Here is a 19,181-nt window from a genome sequence, read left to right as displayed (position 1 = left end):
ATTAGTTTAGTCGAAGCTTTTGGTCGATCCTCATAGCATCTTGGCATTTAATTTTCGTGTACCTAGATAATTCAAAAAGAAAATTCATGTGTTATTTTAAAAACTTTTTGAACGAAAAAAAGATATTGAAAGTGAATGCTCAGAAAACAAAAAAATCTCAGCTTAGTCGATTTAAAAAAACATAGGATAGCATGCAATGAAAACTTGTACAACACTACTTAGCGGCGGCAGGTTTTGCTGAGGTTAGTACAAATATTTACGAAAAATAGTTTTCTGTAATAGAATTAGCATAATTAGTAAATGAAATATACTGGATAAAATTATGTAGTTTTTTAAAATAAACTGGTTCAGTAGATCACTACTTTTCATTCAATATCCACAATAACAGAGGGACGCGTTCATTGACATCCCGAGTTTTCGTTGGTCTGAAAAAGTAGACAACAGAGCTGTTTTCTATAACGTACACCGTTCTTCGATTTCTGTTTAAGTGTATCAAATAAACATTCCTAAAATTCAAAAGTAAAACGAGCTGAATATGATTATCTATAAATAGCTATATCACATGTAACCTCTTTCGTTTTAGGCGGGAGAATGGTGTTGGCAAAGGGTTTGAGGCCCGTTCAGGTGGTCTCTTTTATATTATTCGTGAGAATACTTTCTGTATTCTTAGTGAGAACTTGGTATGTTCCTGACGAGTACTGGCAGACCTTGGAAGTGGCCCATAAACAAGTATTCCACTATGGAGAACTCACCTGGGAATGGCAGAGGGGTATCAGGAGCTACTTATTCCCGAGCGTAGTTGCTGTCTTGTATAGTATATTGAAGGTTACTGGCTTGGATCACCCTGAAGCTGTGGTAAGTAATGCAATTTATACGAAATCGAAAATTACGAAATTAACATACCTACCAAAAAAAAAAGGTTTTTTATTCATTTATTCACATTTAGTAAATAGTTCTTACAGTACAGTTCTTATTGCTGTTGTACCTTGGCTCATGAACTTGAGTAATGCCATCTCTCAAGGTGAGTGATGGAATTTATGTTGTGATGGCTATGGGCTCTGGTAGAATCTTAACACTAGGTGAGATATGACCTACAGAGCAATAAAAAAAATTATATTCGTGTTCAAATAATTCTTAATTAATTATTCATATTTACATTTTTTTATATCTCATTTTTAAAACCTTTCAGATTCTTCTTCCTAGGATCCTACAAGCAATACTCAGTACTGCAGCAGACTACAGTTTCTATAAATGGACAGGAGGTCGGAAGTGGGCTCTGTTCCTCATTCTCACATCTTGGTTCTGGTTCTATACTTCAGGCAGGACACTGCTCCAGACTACAGAGACAGCTATTGTCACAATCGCCTTATCTGTTTTTCCATTCAAGAGTGGAAAACTTGGATATTATGATAAAGGTGTGTTGTATGTTATCGTCATGAATTGTAAATTTTTTTCTTTCAGTCTATTAATTTGTGGTTGCCCAATATTAAGGCCAAAATACACTGACAGACACAAACTGCAACTGAAATAAATGTTTTATGTAGTATGCAAATTTTCACAAAAATTTAAATTGAAAACTATATACAGTAATCCCCCTTATTACGTGGTAGATTAGTTCTGCATTATAGGAAACACTTTGTAGGAGTATTCTCGCATAATGCTTTTGTATGACCACATATAACACATTATGTACAAATATAACATATATACATATACAGTCAAAACCGTTTACTGCGACATTGTTTAGAACAACATGCCGGTTATAGTAACCTAGAACAAAGGTCCCGGCTGAATGCCTTATGACTGCCTTATTAAAAACATTGCTTTATACGACATTGCTTATAACGACATACCTCATAAAACGACCAATTTAACAAATATTTCGGAGAATTAAATCTGTTAGAACGACCGGCTAAGCTGTATTGTAAACAATTTGAATAGGTATCCACATTTGTCTTCAATGGCTATTAAAATCAGGAAAGAAAACAATAGGATTTAGTTTAGTCTAGGGTCTTTTCTAATTCTTAGAAACAAAACACGTGCATGCGGTAGAGTCAAAAGCCCGCTTCTTCATATCTCTTCAGTTAGTTTATTACTTATCTATACACAAGACGCACCAAAACTTTGTGGAATTATTCGTGAAACTTTCAAAATGTCGCAAAGAAAAAGAAAACAAATTAATATTGAAGAAAAATCGCGTATTATGTAAATATATTTTTCCAATAATTCCCTATCGATTTGTTTGTACTTGCACGATACACATTAAACATCACCGGTTGTTACGACTATCGGTTTTTACGACTGAATATGAGCAGTCCCTTCAATGTCGTTATAACAGATTTTTACTGTATTATTATAATACAATATTGCCAATGTTTTTACAATAAAAAAACTAGAACATTAGAACATAGAACTGAAGAATCATAAATTTCAATGTATGTACTGAAACATAACATGAAATTCCTGCATTATATGGGGGAATACCAGTTTTATACGAAGGACCGAAATCGCGTAATATGAAAAAGCGTTATAAAAGTACAGTGTTATAAAGGCAACTAATAGACTAGAAATAACCTTTAAATTTTATTGAAGAAAAATAAAAAATGGGAAAAATATTGATTTTAGAAAAATCATTAAAACTATTAACACAAAAAATATGAAGTACGGGTTTTTTATTATTTTATTAAGGTACTAGTTACTAAAAAAAAAAGATGTCTGACGACGGTGTTAATAATGTAATAATGTCGTCTCTCCGACAGTAATTATCTGTGACTAGCTGACCTGGCAGACTTCGTAGTGCCTCAATCGATAAATAAAAGACCTAAACTTTTGTAATAAAATAAACTTAAAACAAACAAAAGGAATCCATCCGACGGGGGACACATCAAAGGAAAAACGAAATTGTTATTTTTATTTAATTCCGAGCATTTTCATATTTATCTACCGTTTAAGTCTTCTCTGAACTTCCACAAATAATTCAAGACCAAAATTAGCCAAATCGGTTCAGTCATTCTTGAGTTTTAGTGAGACTAACGAACAGCAATTCATTTTTATATATATAGATTTTATCCCTGTGTACCCTTGTTTTTATTCTAATCAGTTCTGCATAGATCTTATTAGAGTTAATGATTGGACATGGTAACTGGAATAAATATTTGAGGGTAAGTGGTTGGACTGGAGTATCAAGGAATACATGGATTTGTTATACACAGCACTCCCATTAAGCAAGTGACAAATTAATAGAGGAACGGTAAAGAAACTGTACCAAAATATCATGAAAGGATAATTAATGTTCACAGAGAACACATCATGGATATGGCTAGCAGTCATAGCTGTGTTTCTTCGGCCAACTTCTGCACCTCTATGGGCAGTGCTCACTATCTACAACTTACTGACAACGAACCAGTCCAAGTTGCAGTTACTGTTGAGATCATATTTACCTATTGGGTGAGTAAAAAAGATTCGAGTCTTTAAATTACTCAAAGTCTTTTAGTTTTGGTGCTTAGATAGTAATAGGTTCAGCTGGGCTGTAAGACTGGTTATTGTGGTCCATGTCCAGCAGTTGAGGTCTGTGGGCTGATGAAAATAGATGGCTAATTAAGCTCATGACCCACCATGGTATTGTTACTGGAGCTACATCACAACATGAATGTCCCGGATTGGACTTGAGGTTGTAGTTTCAATAGTATTGTATAACAGCTATCCGAATTAAATAAATTTAAAATACTTATGACATTTTGGATACTTATTATGCTTACCTATTCCTAATAATTCATAAACATGTGCTATGTACAACTATTTTCTTAGATAGATTGGTATCTGCATCTTGGATTTGAATACTCATATAATTCTATTGCTCGATACAAGTACAGCATGTGTTTAAATTTATGCTACAAAGACTTCAGTCTTGTTTTCATTTGAAATGAAACAAAATGTATGTGAATTTTTTTATTGTTTTAGATTGATCGCTGGTAGTGCTTTAGTGGGTTTAGATACATACTTCTACGGAAGAGTTGTGATCACTCCATGGGAATTCTTCAAGTTTAATGTGCTTTATGATATTGCATCTTTCTATGGAAAACATCCATGGTGAGTATCACAATTGGGTTATTTGTCAGATGATTTTGGTTGGGTTTGATTAAGCTGACTTTTAGTGCCTTCCTTTTTTAAATCTATAAAACTGCTTAAATTTTGATGAAACCAGACATGAAATCTGCTTCACATATATAAAGGGCTAATACCTTATCCGACCAAGACGGGGCAACGGAAAGCCGGTGTCGCCCGAAACATTTCTTGTCAGATCCCTCGGATTCACCCTCGGTGCTTTTAGACCTCTAGCACTGGTCACGGCAAACTAACCCATAGACACAGGCCACTCAGTTTCTCGCCGGATCTTCTCAGTCGGCCGTGTTTCCGATCTAGTGGTAAATTCTACGAAGCACTGCTCTTGCTAGGGCTAGTGTTAGCAAATTCTCTCAGATTGAGCCAGTGAGCTCATCTACCCGTCTGGGCTTAACTGGAATAGCCTCTTAGGCTACCAGCGAATAGGTGTAGGGATAAGGTAAATATACACCTACAACTTTCATACATATTTTTAAGTACATTGAGTGTAATGGAACAAAACAAAATGTCAAACTATGTCAATTTCATTCATTTAGTTGCAAATTGTTAATATTATAATGTGGAGTATCTTCCAGTAATTTTCCATTAAAATAATTCATTTATGTACCAGACTAACTGAGTCCCGCGATGTTGCCCGCGATTATTGTCGTACCGCAGGTGATGCCGCGGGGCGAAGCTAGTCTAAAAAAATCAGCCTAAGTTACTCCTTATATCATCCTGATACCAGCGCTGATACTAACACCTGATACTAGCACCTATCAGTGAAAGTCCCGTCAAAATCGGTTCAGCCGTTCCAGAGATTAGCCGGAATAAACAGACAGACAGACAGGCAAAAATTGTAAAAAAATGTTATTTTGGTGTATGTACCGTATATATATGCATATGCACGTAGTAAAAAGCGGTTATTTCAATGTTACAAACGGACACTCCAATTTTATTTATATGTATAGATTGGTAAGGTGAATATAAAATATGAACATCTCAGTTTGCTGTCCGTGTTCTAGGCATTGGTACTTGAGCCAGGGTCTGCCGGCCGTGCTGGGCGTCAACACAGTGCCGGTGCTGTGGGCAGCGGTCAACATAGTTCGTCGACCCCGGGAGAACAAGACGGGGGCGCTGCTGTTGTTTGCTGCAGCTCTACACATAGCACTATATAGGTATGACGGAGGAGAAACGCTGAAGGAATGTTTTTAAAAAGTGTGACGTCAGCATTGTTGACGTCACGGTCTTTAAGTTCTCGATGATGACTCATATTTGGGCTTCCAAAACAAAACTTCACGAGAACTGCGTATATTGCACGAGAAGCATAACAACGTTACAGAGAGATCCGTACTGTACTACGGCTCGGACACGAATGAATCAACGCTAGACAGCACGGCCGTATTTATAGGACTTCGTACACGTCAGCGTGTTTACAAGTATTAAACACGTGAGCGTGTTTACAAGATTTTAAAGTATTGAAATTACAATAAAAGGGACTGTTTAACATCAATTTCTTATCACAGAGTAATTAGTTGATGATCAGTAGGTAAATAGTCATATTTGCGCCGACAGGTATAATATAGGGATGTTACAGAAGCTGTTTTTAATTTTGGTCTAATTTGGTCTAATCCTGTCTAACAAGTGTTCCATGCATTAAATGTTGTAGGGCACATTACGTGTCTGCTTGGCTATATACAACTTCCCTGACAATTTCCGCCTTGAAGTTATTATACTCTCCACTTTGCAACATAGGTCAGATGCAGATGCCTTTGAAATTTCTACCTCAAGTTCTAAGGCAATTGTGATAAAATTCAAACATATTGTCTTCAATGTTTTGTCTATTTAGCTGTCTGTTATCATGTATCCATTAACGATTATTTTTATAATTTGTAAAATTTTCAATTCTTGTGTTAGAATTGAAAAGATTTAAAAATCGGAACAAATTTTATGCTTATTGCAATACATAGCTATGTACAAAATGATTTATGGTTTGTAATAACAAGTGACACATAGGGTGTACGAAAATAAGTAATAATTCTTTTTTATTTTCATAATATGCAATTCACAAAATATTCACAATACTTCAAAGATCTTTCACTCAAACTGATAATAAAGCTGTAGACAACGCATACTTTGTTATAGTTAAAAAATATAGGTAAAGTAAATTGTTTGTTTTAAAAATTAAATCTTTTAATTTCAGCTTCATCTCGCACAAGGAGTTCAGATTCGTATTACCGTTACTGCCCATCCTGCTGTACCTCGCGCAGGACGCCATCGTACCGTGGAGCAGGAAAGCTAAAAGGTAACTAATATGTTTATAGATTTTGTCCAGCGCACGCAGACATTGACTTTGTTCATGATTATAGGGCAATTCAGTAGATTGCTAATTATCTCACCATCGCTGACCAACTTACATAAGTGCATTTAGAGACCATTTACGACATAATGGTATGGTTTTGGTTGGCATTAAAAAAAGGATTACTTTCCAAATATCTCCATTAACTACAAGGAAAAGTAGTTTTATCTATTCAATAAGTTTGAAAATACAAGGATGCCATTTTTTTTTTGGGTGGACAAGCTCACGACCCACCTGATGCTAAGTGGTTACCGGAGCCCATAGAAATCTACAACGTAAATGCGCCACCCACCTTGAGATATAAGTTCTAAGGTCTCAATTACAGTAACAACGGCTGCCCCGCCCTTCAAGCCGTAACGCATTACTGCTTCACGGCAGAAACAGGCAGGGTGGTGGTACCTACCCGTGCCGATTCACAAGAGGTCCTACCACCAGTAATATAAAAGTATGTCTAACATTCCTATCGTATTGCAGATGGCAGCTGTACGTGGTGGCGGCGTGCGTGGTGGTGGGCAACGCGCTGCCGGCCGCGTACTTCGGCGCCGTGCACCAGAGGGGCGCGCTGGACGTGATGCCGCTGCTGCGGGACGCCGCCTCCACCAACCGCTCCTCCATCGCCTTCCTCATGCCCTGCCACTCGACGCCGCTCTACAGGTCTTCACGCTGATCATCACTATTATTTACTGTCAGAGAGACAACACTATTAACACCGTCGTCAGACATCTTTTTTTTTACCTTTTGAACGGTCGAAGGTCACTTGAGCGGTCAATTCGTTCTTTTGTCGACTATTTTTATATGTATACGAGAAAAGACAGTTCGTTCTTTGTCGTCTTTGTGTCCGTCTTTTAAGAAGTCAAAAAATGTACTGCCTGTCGCTAGTCACGTACGCCCTCGTTCCATTTCTTTTCGAATTCTTGTCAAGTCTCTGTCTTAGTCTGTGTCTATGTCTAGTCGTTGTAGTTCTTATGTCCTGTCAAAGAGGTTGCACGCCACTACGCCTATGCTGATAGCCTTGAAAGGCTATATCAGCTTCAACCTAACGTGTAGGTGGGCTCATGGGGCTAAAACTGGAGTGGTGCTAACACTGGCTCTAGTACTGAGAAGATCCGGCGAGAAACTTAGTGGACTATATCTGTGGGTTAATTTACTCGTCGAGCCCTTTGTCGCAAGCGACGGGTTCGGCGAGGACGGTGACGGGTCAGACATCATAGGGGCGAATAGGGTGATAGAGCTAAGAGAAATATTGAGTACACAAATCACGTTTGTTGTCTTAGAATAATTTAGAAATCTTCTCTTGACGTTGGCAAACGAAAACGAATAACAGTTCTTAGGACCAGGACCTGAAACTGTAATACTTTAATACAATTTTTTTTTTGGTATAGAAACTGTTGACATCTTGTTGCGGATGCCCCTAGACTTGTATGTCTATACGAGCAATGAGAAACAAATCGAAGCAAAGCCATCTAGTGGTCAACGCCCGTAAACATTTTTGTTGAGTGCTTGTGTTGCATATCTATAACTAACTTATGTGTATTATCTATGGTCGACATATTTAATATTGCAGTTGAAACGTAGTACGCCTCTTATATCGCCTCCCTCGTGTTCTGCAAGAATTTTCTAATAAAGTAACAATGACATTAGGTAAATTGCATAGCAGATTCATTAAAACTCATTTTTCTTCCCTTTTTTTCAGCCATATCCACAAAAACATTACGACCCGTTATCTGCACTGTGAGCCTCCGTTCAACAAGCCCGGCGAAACTTACGAATCTGAAGCCTTCTTCAACAACCCTCTCCGGTGGTGGAGGAATGAGTACTCCAGTAGACAGACACCAACTCTGGTCGTACTCTTCGATACCCTTAAAGGGAGAGTAGAAAATATTCTGAGTGGATATCGGTTGTTGCATGAGATTCCTCATACACAGGTACGTTAGTTTTAATCTAGGTATACAAATCTTTACTGGCACCAGCAATGCATATTATGAATTAATATATAAAATTATAGGTCAGCAATGTTTTTTATATATCATTCTCTAGATTAGGACATTCAAAGAGGTGAATAAAATAAAGGTCCACATTGGTTACCTTGTGGTTAAGTTTTACTTTCGTTTTTGTTATCATTACAAAAAGCATAGAAACTACCTAGTTAAAAAAAACCGGTTTGTGCAACAACTATTAATAATACCTTGTATTAACAAATGAAGTATTGCATAAATATATTATAATAATTAAATAGCCAGAGTGCATTTGAACAATTGCTGTTCTCGTTCACATATCTCGTTCGTACATCTCAGTATAATTAAAATGATTAAAAATTAAATAATTATTATTACAGTTCCCAGAAGGAGAGGTCGGTGAGAATGTCTTGGTGTATCAGAAAATAGAAAGTCAACCTAAACCGCCGGCCGACGAAGTTGTTTAACTAAAACCTCACCAGACTCGTATCGCAGTTTTACAATCCGTATAGCTAAGAGACGCTCTTAACACGTTCAACGTCATGCCGCCCACCGATGGGCCTAGCGTGGTATACCGTTCGGGCCAAACCAAAATCAGGGAATCGGTAATTTTTATCAAATTGAGATTTTCATTCTAAAATTTATAATCAGTAAAATTTTCTTGTTGTTTGTTCATCACTATAAGTTGATATATTGATATGAAACACAACTTTGGAACAGATAACTAAAAATATACAAGAAACTACTCTGAGGAATAATTGAATTGAAATAAAGGAGGGAACATAAATAATGATTCTCGTATAACTTTCGTGCGCTGTACAAGGTCGCCTATGCCTTCAGTTTTTGAGTGCGTAAGAAAAAAAAATCGACCTGCCCCTCCAGATCGACGGCGCTACGCTACTGTACATTCGTTCCTAAATTGTATGGATTGTATAACTGCTTATACCTAACAACTTTGTACACAGACGATGAACTTGTTTACTAGAAAGGTAAATTTGAATCAGAATGTTTCTTCCGTTAAAACAATATGTCATCTGGTGAAGATTTTATTTCTTACCAATCCGATAGTTTAAAATAACGAAATAGTTAGATTTTAAATTGATTAAACATGAGATGGGCGGTATTACGAATTATATAGATGGTTGTTCATCTGTCTACAAAAGCAATAAAAAATATATATATTTGAACCCATAAATATAATTTTTTGTTAATTAAAATTTAACTTTGTAAAAAATATTGCCATACTCTGTTGTGAATCAATATTTACCTTAAACCTGTTAAAAACAATTCTCATGTTATCGGGAGTTATGTATTAATTACGATAGTATTTTTGTGTTTAATTTTGACAGAAACAAATAATGTGAATTATACAGTGAATTATGTAAGACAGGGTTGCTGTAACACAAAATGAAAATGAATCGCTCGAATTCAGATTTGATAGAAACGCAATGATGGGAGTTATTTCCCTAGTAAATGTGTTCGATTTAGTAATTATATATACAATTTAATGTAATTTTTAATATGTAAGCGTGGAAGTTAAAACAAAAAAAAATGTAATTAACTTCTTGAGCGCCACTTCTATCCTCATACGAGATGCTCCAAGTTCGGAATGCTTGTTGGCAGTGTATCATTAACCTTCGACATGCGCCAGTAATGACCTGATGAATGAATTTGAATTGATTAGATTTGAAAAAAAAAAAAAACTTTTTGATTTGATTTGCTCAGGTATGCCACGCTACCTCTCACATACCAAAGGTTAATATTGTTGCCCTAAGTCCTTTCACCGCTTTCCTGTACTGAATTCCTTTGATATTATCTTTTTTTTTTTATAAAGACTCACAGTGACGCTCAATAAGTTACTCTTTTTTTTAAATTTATGAATTTTTTTAAATTTTAAATTGTCAATTTAATGTCGAAATGCAATAATGTTTGTTCTTCCAATATTATGTACATGATAATTAAAATTGATATGATCGTTTAGATAATTACTTTTAATTATTATCAATTTACATTATTCAGATTTATACGTAATTTATTGAACATTAGATTTATGGATTGACTTGAAGCTTAAATCGAGCTATTGTGAACTTACAAATGGACATGGTAAATAGTAAATTTAATATAATTTCACAAATGTATCACAAAAGTTACTGTGATTTGATAATAAAATATACAGGACCTGTGACCCGCACTGCGGTGATGCCAAATTGATTCGCACTTCATAATATCAAAACCTATTGAATTCTCATTTAGTAATCCATGCATTTAATAATTAACCTAACATATTTTTATCCATGACTGATAATTGCATATCGCAATACAAAATAATATGTTAATATTATTATAATATATATGTAGCTTGCCAAAGTTGTTTCTTTGACTAATGTTAGTTCTCAGTGGCGTACATCCATTACGTGTATCAATGTATCGATTTAATAAATTTAAAATGAAGTTGTGACTATAAAGATTATTTCTGTGAAAAAAAAACTTCATTCGGATGAGAACAGGAAAAATATATAATATATTTTTGTCTCTTTCTCAACCGAAGAATCTCAAATCAATGTAAAGAAGAGTCGTATGCTCCCATAGACACGCCACTGATTATGTTATAGACAATGCTGTTTGAAAGTTGGTAACATTGTAAAAAATAAATACCTCGACCACCGAATTCAAGCATCATGATAGTAATTAGATTGCGCATTAATTAACCATAATTATTTTATTTCATTTATATGGTAGGGTAAGCCGGACTATTATTGGTACCTCCCAGTGATTGAAATGTGGCGTGAATGTAAATGTTGTAAATATCTGTGGATAAAACGTTAAATATCAAAGCGAATGATTACAATTTGTTTTTATAAATTCTGAGATGTTGATATAAGCGGAGTTTATTGCTGGCTGTAATTTGGCCATATTTCAATAGCTATATTTCAGTGCCAACCATTGTACTAGATTGTACTAGAACGTTTGTGCCAATTATTGTATAGTTTACCCTACCCACATTTTAGGATAAGGATAATCAATTTGGTTTCGTCGAAATTTTATATTTCTAACTTTAATTAAAAAAAGGGTTTGTTTTAAATTTAGTAATATTCTCTTGACAATTATGAATACTGGAAATTCAAGATATGATTTTTAATACTACGATTTGAAAAAATATATATTGGGAAATGCATATCACTTATGCTTGACGTCCATTCTACTACTTACTATTTCGATATATTTAAAAAAAAAGGCTTATAGTAAAATGTATTGTTAAAATATAATAATAATAATTTTTAAAGAAAAAATAAAAATTTGTTGAGTTAAAATATGTCAGAGGCCTATGAGTATTGTGTAGTATGCAGTAAACATTGTTTTATTTTTATTTACTCCTTTCCGGAGATTAATTTGATATAAGTTTTTTGTTTCTTCAAAACTAAAATTTAGATTAATTTACTAGATTTATATAAGGAGATGCTCAAAATGTAAGACAGTAGATTCTTCTTTACACAAAGCAGATCTCGTGCTATTTAAACATGATGGATGACCTTTTGATATCTATACTAATATTATAAAGAGGAAAGATTTGTTTGTTTCTTTGTTTCGAATAGGCTCCGAAACTACTGGACCGATTTGAAAATTCTTTTTCCATTAGAAGCCGACATTGTCCCTGATGAACATAGGCTACTTTTTTTTTTTTATTTTTTTTTTTTATTTTTTTTTTCATTTGTGTTTTAATGTTTCCGAAGCGAAGCGAGGGCGGGTCGCTAGTTCTAAATAAAATGAAGAGAGAAAGACGAGAGAATCTAAATTTACTCTAGCTTTGTGTAGAGTCGTTATTACTCTACAGTATTTTAGATGTCAATAGAAAAAACCTTTCTCCTCCTTGAATTTTTTAAATGTTTTTTTTTTATATCATTAGCGTTTTCATACTAACAATATTTTTTTCTTAATAAATGTTTTATTTAAGATGTAACAATTTTTATTAATGTTTTCGATTTTAAATGCGTTGCGTGTTTCATGAAATGTCCGGTACAGTAGAAGAAAATACAGCGGAATGAAATGTTACATTGTGTATTAGCTGCATCGACTCCTCAGTCTCCCTATCGCAGCGGTCGGGGAACTTTTTTAATTATTACCCCAAAATATTTTTGTGTAAGTTGATATTACCCCATGGCGAAGAACAAAAAAAAAACGAAATCGCTTCTTTTTAGCATCTTTCATATTATAGCCCCAATGATAATTTTGAAAAAATATATTATTTTTTCGTTTCATCGAGTTTGAAATCACAACGATTCTAAAGAAGTTTCACTTCAATATATACTCTTACTCACAAAAGTTTCATTTTTACCCCCCAAAATTTCATTTTACCCCATTTGGGGTAATTTACCCCGGTTCCCCGACCGCTGCCCTATAGTGTCATGGCGCGCAACGCGATCGTCAAGACTAGTACATAAAGATCGATTACAAAAAATCGATGTTTTGATCGATACGTGTAGTAGGTAAGAATTAGACAATATTTTGTTGTTCTCTGGTTTGTGAACGTCAAACAAAATGTATAGAGATCAAGTGTGGATTTTGAATAAAGATTTTATTTTATATTGTTTGTTTTATTTTTGCATGATTAATTTCGTATCAGATTTTACCCGATAACGTCGCATCATTAGAATTATAAAGTCCCAACCCAAAAAATGTATTGTTTTGGAAAACATCGAATAAACTTTAAAAAAAAAGACGTAGAAGAGGGGGACGGAGTGCAAGAGACCGAGGGATGAGTTTGTCCCTTTTTAAATTACTTTGGGTCATTTTATTAGTGAAGAGTCCCTGAAAAGGGTCGTTTTAGATTCATTTTTGAATTAAACTCGAAATCCAAAAATGTCTATTGGCACAGCCAAACCGCGGCTTACAAATGCAATATAATTAATATATCTCGTATCGAGCGAAGACGAAATAAACGTATTCATATTTGGGCGATTTAACTGACCTACTGTTCAGATTTCGCAGACAGATACACTTTCATACACGTGCTCACGATTAACTTCACGATGAAGGAAAAACATCTTGAAATAAAAATCAACCTCGCAATTTTGTTTGCGTAATACCTAGGTACTGGTAGTAAGACGGTTCTGTGAGTCAGTATGTCCAGGTATCATGTCCCTGTCTATTTCTGCCACGAATCAGTAATGTCTCGACTTGAAGCGTGTGACTGCCGTAATCTATACTGTATACTAATATATAAATCTACAGTGGTTTTTACGGATGTTCCGTTGTAACTACTGAACCATTCATCCGATTGACTTGAAACTTGGTATCCATGTAGAAAATACATTTACTTAATGGATAGGCTAATATTTATACCTATGAGTGTTGGACTCCCTACACCAGTTGCGGGGGCGTTAATGATGAGAATCTTTGTGAGGGTGAGAAATAATAATGTTAATTTTAAATGCCCAGCGAAGCGGACTGGTACATCTAGTACCTACTGTATAAGTAAATCAGATTTAAGATTCATGTCAATGTGAGCGACGACAAATAGGTATGTCTATGAGGCTATGAGCCGTTAACTACTGAATTCGTAAATGCCAGACCAATCCAAATTGTATTTGATATTGTAACTGTTTTAAGTTATAGCTGTAAATGTAATTTTCCTTTATCGCAAAAAAAACTATGTCACATTTTATTCTAGATAAAGTTGTAGTACTTCCTAATTCTAATCTACTTCAACGTAATAATATGAGTACTAAGTAAATGAGAAATGTTTGATATTTAGGAATTATTCACACTAGCAGGATTTTTTAAGCCACAACGATTAAAATAAATGGAAGAACGAATACATTTTTGAAATTTATCAAACTGCCGTCTATCAATGTATATTTATAGGTATTATAGACTTAAATAAATTTCAAAATTATCATTGTGAAATGAAAATATTGTAATATTTACATTTTTTGCCTACCTTTTCGCTGGTAGCTTGAGAGCCTATTGCAGCTACGCGCCGACGGTATTTACATTAACCTAAAGACCACAAACAATCTTTCGTCTAGGACTACAATATGGAACATTGAAAGTTTTGAAATATGAGAATAATGACAATTCTCCTGCTTTTAAGCTACGAACAAGATCCTAATTGCTTTCGCTCAAAGATTGCAACCTCCGCGTCGCCCGTGCTTGCTCCGTCCCCACCTCAGTGGCGAGCATCAGTCCCACACACACCTTAGGCCACGAATGAATGGAAAAACTTCATTCTTTTACCGACTATCTTTAGCTATAGGGAAGTTGGAATCTCAAACAAAAGCTCACGTTATATTCCGGTGAACCTTAAAAACTATTCCATTGAAATGCAAGCGCCAATAATATAACAGTTCTATTGTGACGGGACTTTACCACAACTGTACCAGTGTAATATTGATATGAAGACGAAGACATTTCTCCAGTCTCTCTCATTCACCATGACATGGACCAACTTTCACAAGACGTATGTAGAACTTCGGCTGTAATTCCACGAAGTCTATCCACGCGGTCCTGAACCACGACTTAGCAAGCCGATGTTAAGTTTTATATAGGTATATGAAACTTACGAGTATAAATATATTTTTTAATTAATATGTATATTTTTTGTAAATATTTGCATCTGCATCTGTCCTTATCTTCAGATAAACGTTAATGTAAACGAGATTTCTGTATTTCTGTAAGCCCACATTGATTACAGTGTCACAGGTCAATTCTATTACGATAAGTACATTTTCCGTTACATTTACTTTATTCACAAAACTGTTTTGCAAGCAGAATCACATTAGTTTTAAGTGCAAACAATGATAAGCAAGCTGCTATTATTTCTTTGTTTCGGTGTATTAAAATCATTTACTGTATCGCATACGGGGACAACGAGCATAAGAAATGATACAGTGTCAAGTGAAGTACAAAGTGAACGGAGCAGTTTGGCTTTTGTGTTCGACACTACCGGATCTATGCACAACGATTTGACACAGTTAAGGGAGGGGGCGGAAATGATCCTGAACACCGCTTTGGACGAAAGCAACGTCATTGATAACTTCGTATTTGTGCCGTTCCACGACCCTGGTCAGTATACAATGAAGATGTACATATTTCTAACGATTATTCGCGCCAAAATATCAAAATTTTGACATAACTTTTAATTACAATTTGGTAAAAAGGAATAAATTTTTGGTAGACTATGTTTTTGAAGTGAAACTTCTTTAGAATCGTTGTGATTTCAAACTCGATGAAACGAAAAAATAAGTCCATAGAAACACAAACACATAAATGTATAGGATTCAGCCGGCGAGAGAATGAGATAGAACACATTAGAAGTTCTCGGTCTCCTCTTCGTGAGACTCTTCGTAGCATCCCCACTATCGTCTACTAAACATTGTCCATATGTATGTTCCTGTGTAGTGGGATATTCAGTATATCTATATCTTATTTATAAGTTTCACTTCTACCGTGTGTGATTTGCACACACACACACACACTATTTCTTTTAAAATTTATAATTTTATATACGTAATATTGCTGTAATAATAATATTAATAATAATGCATGTTTACAAACAGATATTTCCGCGTTGATTCCGGAAACTGGTTGATTAGTATGCTTATTACTATTACTGATAGGGATAGGATAGTTAGATTTAGTGGTGGACAAATTGAGAGCTAGCACGCTTAGGTGCCGATATCCTGCATATTTCTGTCACGAGACTGCCATGAGTTCCGGAGGAATATCGACAGCCGATATCACACAATGGAATTGAGACAGACCTCATAAAACATAGTGGGGCATTTAATATTAATAGGCCTCGTAATTCTGGGTGAATGTTACTTCCTTTACTTACGTAACTAGTGTAAAAAAACTGACCTGAAATGAGTAAGCCGGTAGAAATCTGATCCTAAACCTGTCAAATGTATAAAAGAGACGTATTATTAAGAACATACCTAAAGGTCTGCCTTTTTTTATTTATTTTTTATTGCTTAGATGTGTGGACGAGGTCGCAGCGCTCCTGGTGTTAAGTGGTTACTGGAGCCCATAGACAGCTGCAACGCAAATGCGCCACCCATCTTGAGATATAAGTTCTAAGGTCTTAATGTAGTTACAACGGCTGCCCTACCCTTCTAACCGAAACGCATTACTGCTTCACGGCAGGCAGGGTGGTGGTACCTACCCGTGCGGACTCACAAGTGGTCCTACCAGTAAACAGTCTAATCAAACAGTTAAAATATACCTATTGATACTTTCTTAATATAAGGAATCATTTGACAATCGTTTACAGGAGTGGGGCCTCCGACGGTTACAAAGAGCAAAGACGTTTTTAAGACAGCTCTGAACGTGGTCAATGTGTACGGCGGCGGGGACTGCCCCGAGAACTCATTGGGTGGTATTATGATGGCACTCACAGTTAGCCATCCGAGGTCCTTTCTGTATGTGATGACTGATGCCACAGCCGCTGACCACAGACTCGTCGGGAAAGTACTCGATTTAGTTCAGCGGAAGCAAAGTCAGGTGTGATATATGTCCTTTGGCATTCGGTAATCTTATAGGCGCAATCAAAACAACTTTTACGGTTTAACCTCGAATTTTTTACTGTCATTATACTATCTTAAACGGCCTTTAAAAACATTATAGTTTTGCGGGCGTACAAAAAGAGGGTGTTTTTAGAAAATCATCTAATGTGTGCTTGATGCGAGTTTTTTAACGTTCTCGATAGCGTGAAAGTTAACTCAAATTTGTATGGACTTAGAACGTTTGTATATGTTTGCCGCTAGGGGCGCTGTTCCAACTGCATACATGTTTGAGTAAACTTTTACGCTATCGAGAACGTTAAAATGCTCGCACTAAGCACACTTTTGTATTAATACCATATTTTATTTGGCAGAAAGCTCACAACTGTACTAATGTCCAACCTGATAGACTAACCCAGTTTGGTTTAATGTTTAATTTTCTCTAACTTAACAACCAGGTAGTTTTTGTGTTGACCGGCCATTGCGATGACCTTCACAAACCCACGTATCAGGTATACCAGCAGATAGCAGCTGCCAGTTCCGGACAAGTCTTCAATCTGAACAAAACAAGCGTTCACGAGGTTATTATTTTTGTATTATGAACTCTACGCGTAATCCTTAGGAGATCCTTACGCAGAAGTGGCATTGGATTGGTCACATTTTGAGAAAGCCCAATACCCACCTATCAAAGAGAGCACTGATCTGGAAAGTGTCTGGCAAGAGGAAGAGAGGCCGCCCCAGAGCAACTTGGCGTCGCTCGGTAGAGCAGGAGCTAGGGATCTTGGGCATGACGTGGGAGGAACTAGAACAGACTGCCCAAGACTGATGTAATTGGAAAAATTTGATTAGAGCCCTACACCCCAGCAGTGGGTAATAGGAAAGAATGATGATGATGATGACGCGTAATAAAATAATGAAATTTAAAACACATTTAATAGCGTTACTTACCCAGGATTTCTGAAGTATTTTGTTATGGGAAATTACATGCTCTTAGTAGCTTGTCCTCTATCCATTTAGCTATTCTATTTAACGGAACCTTTTACCGTAATTTTCACTAATTACAACATATCCAATCAAAATTTGTGCGCGTATCAATGACAATGTCAATATAATAATTTTTAATACTTGCCTAAGATCCTGTCCTTATTACGTTACTTATTTAAACTGTTTGTAAAACTTTACTAATTATGTCTTTTTCTAGGTACTAAATTTCGTGAAGAGTTCATTAAAAGGCAATACCGTTAACCTAGTTTCTGCAGTCAAAACGGCGGGACATAACTACACTAAAGTGGTAAGCATTACCTTCAATAAATTAAGCTTTTTTGTTATCCACATTTTTAGTTGTTAAATAAATAAAAAGTTCAATATATCAAAAAAGACGAAAACTTAAAAAGATATATATTTAAATACAGATTTGTGGGTAGTTGCTTTTTTTAGGGTCTCGAACTTTAGACAATATTTCTTTTAGATCACTTAAATAAAGGAATCCTATTCTAAAAATGCAACGTGAGATCCGACCCTTTCGTAGAAATACTCCGGACGTTTTTGGAAGTTCTTTAAGCTAGCGAATCAGGAAAAATACCGGCCCAAAGCCCGCTATAACCAATTATCTCGCCAAACGATGCAAATAATAAATTTTTTTTTATTGCCATTGTAGGCAGACTAGCATACGGACCACTTGATGGTAAGTGGTTATTGTCGCTCATGGACGTCAGCAATGCCAGGGGCACAGCCAAGGCGCTGACAAAAAAAAATCAGTCAATACAACAATTCTGGAATCAATTCGCAGCGCTTTCACCGCATCCAATTAATATCGTTAAATGATTTACAGATATACTCTAATAGACGAGAAAATTCATGAGAATCGGTATAACCCTTTAGAGCACATTTAAAAATAACATAAGTACAAATACAGTCATCTAAGACTTGATTGTGCGGTGCGCGTGCTACCTGTTCCATACAGAAAGCATGCACGATCTAAGTTTTAAGAATTAGTATTATAATAACCGTTTTCTACTCAGATTCCAGTGGACAAATCAGTTGGAGAAGTAACGGTTTCGGTGTCTGGTGCCAAGCCTCACATCAAGGTTGTCAATCCGAACGACGAAGAATTGACTGGACCACCCAAACTCGTGAAAATACTAGATCTGTCGGAGATCATGGTAAAGTCGCAATTTTTTTTTTCTTCGATGAGAGTACGAGCTCACAGCCCACCCGGTGCTAAGTGGTTACTGGAGCCCATAGACATCTACAACGTAAATACGCCAC

At 35.7% G+C, this 19,181-nt stretch overlaps 2 protein-coding genes across 5 annotated transcripts in view; both read left to right on the top strand.

Moving 5' to 3' along the window:
• Positions 1 to 8: 8 nt before the first annotated feature.
• PIG-B (phosphatidylinositol glycan anchor biosynthesis class B) lies at positions 9 to 12,996 on the top strand. 2 transcript variants are annotated; one of them, XM_089739511.1, is made up of 10 exons: positions 9 to 242; positions 584 to 855; positions 1,190 to 1,415; positions 3,300 to 3,447; positions 3,961 to 4,089; positions 5,127 to 5,279; positions 6,305 to 6,406; positions 6,935 to 7,114; positions 8,154 to 8,385; positions 8,796 to 12,996. In XM_089739511.1, the coding sequence occupies exons 2-10, from the start codon at positions 592 to 594 to the stop codon at positions 8,880 to 8,882; spliced, it is 1,521 nt and encodes a 506-aa protein (XP_089595637.1). In that variant the 5' UTR covers positions 9 to 242; positions 584 to 591; the 3' UTR covers positions 8,883 to 12,996. The 2 variants fall into 2 exon arrangements, with proteins under 2 accessions (XP_089595637.1, XP_089595638.1); XM_089739512.1 differs by lacking the exon at positions 9 to 242 and adding an exon at positions 264 to 460.
• A 2,180-nt stretch (positions 12,997 to 15,176) lies between these two features.
• LOC114241603 (hemicentin-1) overlaps positions 15,177 to 19,181 on the top strand; it is a 77,339-nt gene continuing 73,334 nt past the window's right edge. For all 3 annotated transcript variants that reach the window (XR_016325657.1, XR_016325656.1, XM_089739508.1), the window contains exons 1-5: positions 15,177 to 15,477; positions 16,685 to 16,914; positions 17,372 to 17,494; positions 18,115 to 18,204; positions 18,935 to 19,075. Coding sequence is in view for 1 of the 3 variants with exons in the window: in XM_089739508.1 (XP_089595634.1) it covers positions 15,210 to 15,477; positions 16,685 to 16,914; positions 17,372 to 17,494; positions 18,115 to 18,204; positions 18,935 to 19,075 (852 nt within the window). In the remaining 2 variants the exon portion in view is untranslated. The remainder of the gene's footprint in view (positions 15,478 to 16,684; positions 16,915 to 17,371; positions 17,495 to 18,114; positions 18,205 to 18,934; positions 19,076 to 19,181) is intronic.

This window comes from Bombyx mandarina, chromosome A1 (genome assembly GCF_030267445.1).
Source record: "Bombyx mandarina strain Sakado chromosome A1, ASM3026744v2".
Taxonomy (NCBI): Eukaryota; Metazoa; Arthropoda; class Insecta; order Lepidoptera; family Bombycidae; genus Bombyx; species Bombyx mandarina.
Note: the sequence above shows the minus strand (reverse complement) of the source record. Positions and strands in the feature narration are given on the sequence as shown.

Coding starts and splice junctions, on each gene's coding strand:
- PIG-B (XM_089739511.1), top strand. CDS start 592: ATGGTGTTGGCAAAGGGTTTGAGGCCCGTTCAGGTGGTCTCTTTTATA. Junction 4,090..5,126: donor TTCTATGGAAAACATCCATG/GTGAGTATCACA, acceptor TCCGTGTTCTAG/GCATTGGTACTTGAGCCAGG. Junction 5,280..6,304: donor CTACACATAGCACTATATAG/GTATGACGGAGG, acceptor TTTTAATTTCAG/CTTCATCTCGCACAAGGAGT.